Source organism: Tupaia chinensis, unplaced genomic scaffold, assembly GCF_000334495.1.
Source record: "Tupaia chinensis unplaced genomic scaffold, TupChi_1.0 Scaffold000161_1, whole genome shotgun sequence".
In the NCBI taxonomy this organism is placed as follows: domain Eukaryota; kingdom Metazoa; phylum Chordata; class Mammalia; order Scandentia; family Tupaiidae; genus Tupaia; species Tupaia belangeri.
This window is the reverse complement of record NW_006159632.1, coordinates 766,807-774,281: the sequence shown is the minus strand read 5'-3', so window position 1 is coordinate 774,281 and position 7,475 is coordinate 766,807. Positions and strand designations below refer to the sequence as shown.

At 64.0% G+C, this 7,475-nt stretch overlaps 1 protein-coding gene across 1 annotated transcript in view; it reads left to right on the top strand.

Moving 5' to 3' along the window:
• RYR2 (ryanodine receptor 2) overlaps positions 1-7,475 on the top strand; it is a gene marked incomplete in the record, with an annotated part of 234,621 nt that overhangs the window by 223,751 nt on the left and 3,395 nt on the right. The window contains 3 exon segments of the mRNA XM_027770831.1: positions 3,877-4,033; positions 5,168-5,232; positions 6,618-6,718. Of these exon segments, the coding sequence (XP_027626632.1) occupies positions 3,877-4,033; positions 5,168-5,232; positions 6,618-6,718 (323 nt within the window).

Below are 7,475 nucleotides of genomic sequence, written 5' to 3'. Positions count from 1 at the left end.
GCGTGGGAGGGAGACCGGCTGTCCCTGCTCCTCGTGCGCCCGCTCCCGTCCGGGTCTGCTGGCTCTTTACGGTAGGCATCCCCCATCTCCAGAGTTTAAAGCCACGGGGAGGCACAGGTTTGTACCCCTCGCTCCTTTGGCATCCTCGAACCTCAGGCTGGCCTGGAAGGCAAGGCCCAGGCAGTGTTGTCTGGCGTGCCGTGCTGGCACCTATGTGGAGCCAGGAGAGCCCTATGCTCTGCCCGGAGACGGATCTGCAGCCCAGCCGGGAGGTGGAGCCAGCTGTCGGGTCAGTCAGGCCGGACCATCAGCTTAGCTGGCGGAGGAGCCTCCTCGGGTCCTCTCGGTGGGCTCTCTGGAGGTCTCCCGCTCGCACCTGGTCTTGGCGGCCTCACCCTCGCCCCAGCCTCCGATCGCCTGTTGCAGGTGGTCCCTGGGGGGCATGAGGAGCCTTGTGGCTTTCGCTGGAGTGAGCTCGGTCCCAGCAGGCATGCTTCAGCTGCAGGTGGGGCCTTGCACAGACCACGTTGCTGCCCTGGTGCTGAGCCCAAGTCCACGGTGGACCCAGTGTCCTGCCGGCCTCAGAACCTCCTGGGAGATCGTAGGAGGAGAAGGGAGAGGACTTGCATCCAGGGTGAGCGGACGGTGGCTGGGCAGCCTCGGGGCTGGCCTGATGTGTGAGGATGGTCACCACGAAGGGGCAGCCAGTCTGTAACCACCGACCCCACACCGGGCTCCAGCCCCGCCGCCTTCCCACCAGGCTCACGGTCACCCTTTCTGTTTCTGTTCTTCTGGCCAAGAGAAAGGTCAGGGACCCAGTCCATGAGACACGGGCCTGCCATGTTCCTGCCAGCAGGAAGTGCCTAACCCAGGAGGAGCTGGCTCAGAGATGGGGGCACGGGGGCGCACCATGGCCATTCTCGGGGTTGCAGGCCTGGGCCTTCCTCCCGGCTGCTCGCGTCTCTGGCGGGAGCGTCACTTTTCATCGCCCGCACTTAGGGGCAGGTGAGGCTGATCCGTGGGAAGGGAAGGGAGCGGAAGGACTCCCACTCTCAGGAGCAGGTTGGCTGGACAGCTGGAAGCCGGAGCCTGGGGGCGACACTCACTGCACCCCTGCAGGGTCGGCCGGTGGTGAGGGGAGGGGCCGGGATATTCGGGACGAGCCCACAGTGCTCTGCACACTCTGGTCTTTAGTCTAGCCAGGTAATCCAATCTGCAAGACTCCTTACGTTTCCAGACCGTGAACCCGCTGTCAGAATACACTGGGATGCCTTTGGTTAGAGGGCTGACGAGAGATCTGAAGGGGAGTTCCCTCGCCGTGCAGCCTCACTCCAGGTCCTGTCTTCAGCTTACATATCTAGAAACCAAATGTGACTCATCCTCTGGGGCAGACTCACATTAGCCAGGCTCACGTGAGCCTGAGAGTCAGAACACTCGCACTCATGGGTGGTCACACAGCAGGCCAACCTGTCTTCTGCAGAGAACCCTCGACTGGCAGTGACCACAGTCCCCAGTCCTCGGGCACCACAGGAAGACGGCTGCTCTGGTGGCTCTCAGCTCCCTGAGTCAGCGGGCGGGCTCCAGGGCAGCCGTGGGCGGGGGCTGCAAGGCTCGTGTGGGGCCCAGGGACCAGGGTGGCATGCATGTGTGCTAGACCAGAGCCAGGGCGCCCTCAGCAGAGACCCTGCACAGGGGCTCCAGTCACAGGGCCAGCGTACCCGGCGACGGACGGAAGCCATGTCTGCCCTCCCTCGAGAGCGCGGGCTGGGCGTCAGCTGCCCGTTTCCCATGGCCTCCGTTGTCACGCGTGAGAAGCAGACTTGTGGAAACACACTGCTTTTTCTCTTTCTTAAGAGAGGTTTATGCTATGGGGAGGAAATCACCCTCCCTGGGCTGGGCCATGCTGCAGTGCCCTCTCCTGCATTCTCCTCGCGATTTCGGGCACACACACCTGGCGTGAGTTTCAAGCCACTGGGTCCTGGACTCGCACCGTGGTCGGCCATGCAGGAGTCGCGATCCTTAGCCACTCTGCCACCTGCTGACCCCTGGCTTCTTAAGGAAGGCAGGCCGTGTGGGGGAGTCTACTCTGCACACAGAACTGTGCTCTGAGCCACCATGGCCTGGCAGTGCCGGGTCTGTGCAGCGCTGGGCCCGTGGGTCCGAGGACAGTGCAGGACCCTGTGAGGTTTTTCAGGTGGCAGAAGGAGTCCGTGTTCGTGCCTCCAAGGGAGTTCACTGTGGCCGGCTGTGGGGAAGGGCTGCCACCCTGGCCGCGCCCTCCCCGGGGCCCCTGTTCCTCAGGTACCAGCAGACGGCCTCCCGTGCCCTCGGTCTGCTGTGGGCAGGGACGACCTCTTCTCTAGACAATGCACGCCCTCCTGCTTGATGTCTGGGCACCTGACCAGCACACTTCGGCTTCTGCACACGCCGGCCCCCGTGAGCAGCAAAAAATGGCTCCTCTCTGCCCTGCCCAGGGCCCTCAGAGTGACCTGGAAGTCCATGGCCTCCTCAGGGCAGTAAGAACTGTGGCCTCTGCACTTGCAGTGTGGCTCGAGTGCCTGCCGCGCCATCATCCTGGGCACGGGCGACAGCACTGAGCCGTCCTCAGTGTGGGGGCGACTCCAGAGTGGAGAGTGGCGATGGCGGAAGGACGTGGGTTCAGGAAGGAGACCCAGCTGGACATAGAAACGTGGGGGTGACTGGCCCGGATGTGACCCTGGGAAACCCCAAGGTGTGTCCTAGAAGAAAGACGTTGGGTCCAGCCTGTGGTGTGGAGGTTAAGGTGACTGGATCCCCCATGGCAGATGGCACAGTTCGAATCCCAGGTCCAGTGGCCTGAAACACGCGTTGAGCATGTGTGCACGTGTGCTCAAGATCCTGGGAGGGCAGGAAGAAGGGGTTGTGGTATGGCCATCCCTGGGGGGCTTTCCTGTTTCCTGTCTCTCTGGCAAGCACACATGCCTCTAGCAAGTTAGAAGAAAGGGGAAAAGTAGGTAACCAGGTCCTGGGCAGCCACTGGGGTAGAACAGGTGGGGAGGGGCTGATGGAGACCCCGAGAGGGAGCTGTGGAGTTGGGGTACGGCCAGCTGGTTGGCGGGCGTCATGTGGACCCTAGAAGCGAGGAGGAGGGGGTGGAAGGGCATTGTGAGGCCCGTGAACACTGGCACCAGGGCACTGTGCAGGAGGCGGTGTGGACAGGGCAGATGGCTGTGCTCGGGTCCCATGCAGATGCAGCCAGAGTGGGACTGCAGCCAGCCCTGGACGATGCCAGAGCTCGGGGGCTCGAGTAGGACTCAGCGCGTGGTCTGCGTCCAGAGGATGCTGGGTGCCTGACACTTCTGTTGTCACCACGGGTGTGGTGTTAGCATCTGCGGGAGAAGCGAAGGGCCGCACGGCCTGGTGTCCAGCATATGCCAGGCCTTGCCACTTGCCCGCCCCGCCCCGGTGTGGACACTGTGCCGGGCCGAGCACGCTTACTCGGTGAGGGAGGGGCTCCGAGGCCCTTCTCTAGCTTGACTCTCAGGCCTCTCGTCCTCCGTGGGGTCCCCACACTTCCCCGTGTGTGCTGGCTCCGCATGGCGGACAGTGCAGCCACACGTGGCCCTGGGCCTGCACTTTGCTGGAGACATGTTCACCTTGCTGTTGGAGGCTTCGGGCCAGGGCACTGCCGGGGTCTCCTTGTTCTCCTGGCGGGGCGGAGGTGCTCAGAGCATGGCGCCTTTCCCGTGCACAGGGTCATGGAAGGCCACGTCTGGGGCGTGCTGCAGACCTCAGAGTGAGGATGCGGCCGGGGTGGAGGAGTCTGGCCACTCCCAGAGTGAGGCTGGGCCTGGACCGCGGGCCCGGTGCTGACCCACGGCAGCCTCTTCCCTGCAGTGCTACATGTTCCACATGTATGTGGGCGTGCGGGCCGGAGGGGGCATCGGCGATGAGATCGAGGACCCGGCAGGGGACGAGTACGAGATCTACAGGATCATCTTCGACATCACCTTCTTCTTCTTCGTCATCGTCATCCTCCTGGCCATCATACAAGGTGGGCTGCCTCACAGCCAGGGCGGCGGAGCCCCTCGGCCAGGCACTGTCTGCCACACAGTGCCGGGGGGTGTCGGGGCAGCCGTCCTCCCCGTGACGTCTGTGGGGACGTGTGGGGAGCGCTGGGGGTACACGCAGTTTTCTCATCATCTTACACGACATGGTGGAGGCCCTTCCTGGGTTCAAGCCTGGCCCTGGGGCTCCCACTCCTCACCCTGGCTGAGAGTGTGCGTGGGTGGCCCTTGGTGTCCGTGGGGTCTGTCCAGCGGAAGTTCTGAACCTTGGTCCTGGTAGTGACTGTCCTGGCACAGCCCTGCACAGCCACGGTGCTTCACTCCTGGGACCTGCAGGGGCCATGCACGTGCAAGGCGAGTGTGGCCCTCCACTGACTTGCGACAGTGACCCTGTGGTCATGTCTTACACCTGAGGTGGTAGAGCCATGAGTCCAAGCAGCGCAGGCCAAGAGGCCGTCGGACAGTCCCGGCCAAGGAGTGCAGGCAGGGCGAGGTCTCGCTCACGCCCCACCCTGGGCTGCTGGAGGGCATCCTGGAGAAGAGCTCCTCCCACAGAAAACCCCCTGGCTGTCTGCCCACGGGGCACTGCCGTCCTGGCTGTCATGGGATGTCTGGAATCCACCGTCAGCCCACAGGTCTGGGAAGCTGGTGTGGGCACAGGTCCCCCACCCCAGCTGTGGCCTGGCCTGTGTGATGGCACCTGTGGGAGGAGGCGTGGGAAGTACATGGGAAAGGGCACCGGTGGGCACGTGTGGAGGGCCGAGGCAGACACGGCATGGCCTGCGTCTGAGCCCCGGGCCTAGCGTCATGGAGATTGTTGCCAAGTACCCGGGAGACAGTGCGTGAGAGCCGGCTCTCACAGGCCCGTGGGAAGGGCTGCACTCCCAGCTGCCCTCAGGGTTTTCCATGCTTCGTGCCATGGGAGTCCTCCACTGTCCCGGCAGGAGCGGGTCGGGCCACTGCCCTGAGGGCTCACGCTGTCCTGAGGGGGAGGCCACATCCCGGGAGCCCCAGTGCCTGCGTCTTGTGCATGGTCGTCCTGCCCTGGGGTCAGAGGGCGCGCCCCGTGAACTTAGTCACCTCTGTCGCGGGGACCTTGACCTGTGCTTCACTGACCCCAGGTCTGATTATTGACGCCTTTGGAGAGCTGCGGGACCAGCAGGAGCAGGTCAAGGAGGACATGGAGGTGAGTTTGGCGGCTGCTCCCTGCTGCCCCGTCCTGCCTCGTGGGAGACTCGGGGCCACAGGAGGAAAGGGACTGGACAGCCTGCTCTCGGCTCAGGCCGCATGTGCTGAGCTGTGGGCTGCACAGGGCTGGGCACCCCCACACTCACGCCTGTGGCACTAGCAGCTGATATTCCGTGTGTGCTGTGGCACCAGCAGCCAGCCAGATGGATGACTGCGGCTGGCCGGGCCTCTGTGGGGCTGAGCACAGGGTCTGATCCACCTTGGATTGACCAGGGCTCTTCCTGGAACAAGGGATGCTGGAGCTGAGGCCAGAGGGGCAGGTACAGGGCCGGGTGGGGAGCAGGCAGGGCGCCACCAGTTGGAGTCTGGGGATCTGTCGCCGCTGGAGTCTCTGCCCCGGCACATTTAGGGACTTGCTGTGTGTTCTTCCTTGGCTGCTCACGGGGTTTGGCTGGAGCCGGAGGCTCTGGGACAGGGCTGGCAGGGCTGGAGGGTGAGGCCGGGGCAGGGGGCTTCGAGGCCAAGAGCTGCATCTGGCAGCCACAGTGCTGGGAACGTGGGCGCTACCTGTAAGCCGGCCCAGGCAGGCCAGGCGCAACCTCCCAGGTCGGATGAGGTGCTCGCCAAAGTCGCCATGAGGAGGAGCCCCGGGTGGACTCAGAGGGGCTTGTGGTGAGAGACTCGGGGACTGGCCACATGCCATGCTGAGAGGAGCGAGCTGGGACCCAGTGGGCTTCAGGCCGAGCTGCCAGGTGTGGGGCAGAGCACACTGAAACCCTGGAGGCCAGCCCTGTGCAGAGCAGGGCGCCTGAGCCTCCACGAGGCCCACCACTGCCCATGCGGTGCAGCCCTGCCGTGGAAGCTGCTGGCAGGAAGGAGGACCGTGGGGTCCCATGGGACGTCCCTGGCAGGTTCACTTGGTGCACACGTCTTAGAGTCCTGGGATGCGATGCAGCCCCTGCCTGTCCCTGGCTCGGGGCCGCTCCCGGGGTGCTCAGCCTAGTGCCCACCACATGGCAGGCAGAGCCCCCGAAAGGTCCCCAGATGCCTCACAGAGCACTGATGTGGCCTCCCCAGAAATCAGAGAGCTGAGCCTTCCCCAGTGTGGTGGCATGTTCGTGCTCAGGAAGGCGCAGAGGGCCCCATGGGTGGCCGTGGGGGTGCCACGAGTGAGGCAGCCTGGACCTGCCCCCACGGTGGAGGACACAGGATGGTGCTCCTCGGCGCTGCTCTCTCACCCTCTCTGCAGCTGCCCCTCCTTGCCGAGTCCCTGAGGCCATGCGGGGGCAGCCGGGTCTGCCGGCTCCACGTGGCGGCCTCATGTTTAGCTGTCCTGTCCCCCAACTGCTCTCTGCGCTCTGACGTGCCTGCTGTGTCTTCCAGACCAAGTGCTTCATCTGCGGCATAGGCAACGACTACTTCGACACGGTGCCACACGGTTTCGAGACCCACACCCTGCAGGAGCACAACCTGGCCAATTACCTGTGAGTGCCCCCGTTCCCACTCTCCCCTACCGGCGCGCATGAGGCAGGCTGCCCCGTGCTGTGGCTGCGAGGGCCAAGGTGGTAGACGAGGTGCAGGCGGGCCCCCACGTGGACCGTGCAGGCATCTTTCTGCGCTGGCCTCCCCTCGGAAACCCAGCGATGGCCTGTGGCCCCAGACCTGCCTGGGACACCTTGGAGGGCTTAGGTCTCGACGTAACACCAGGCCCAACTGCTGCTTGGGGGACAGTCCTCAGCCCTCCCTCCATACCCCGGAAGCGTGGCCATCAGGGAGGGAGGGACAGAGAAGCCTCTTTTCTTTCTCGTTGCCGCAGAGACTTGCAGAGATCAATGCCAGGCTCTCCGTCCTGGGTAGGCGAGGTCACGGGGCTCTGTGGGAGACAGGATTCTCTAGAGCATGGAGCAGGAAGTGGACCCGGAGGAGCAGACCCTCTGCGGGGCTCAATCTGCTTCCGTTTTGAGTTGGGGGTCCTCAGCTGCCCCTCAGGATGTGCGAATGTCCACGTTTCTTTTCTGAGGACTCGCTGGTTTCTAGACGCCTTTGGAAGCCCAGTCGAAAGTTGCATTTAAAGAAATACCTGTGGGGCCAGCAGATGGTGTGGATATGTCGCTGGACCCCCCCGTGGCCGATTGTGGTTTGAGTCTTGGACCCGGTAGCTTGACACTCAGGCCAGGCATGTGTGTGTGCACGCGTGTGCCCAAGATCCCTAGAGGAGAATGGAGGAGAGAGGATTCCTCA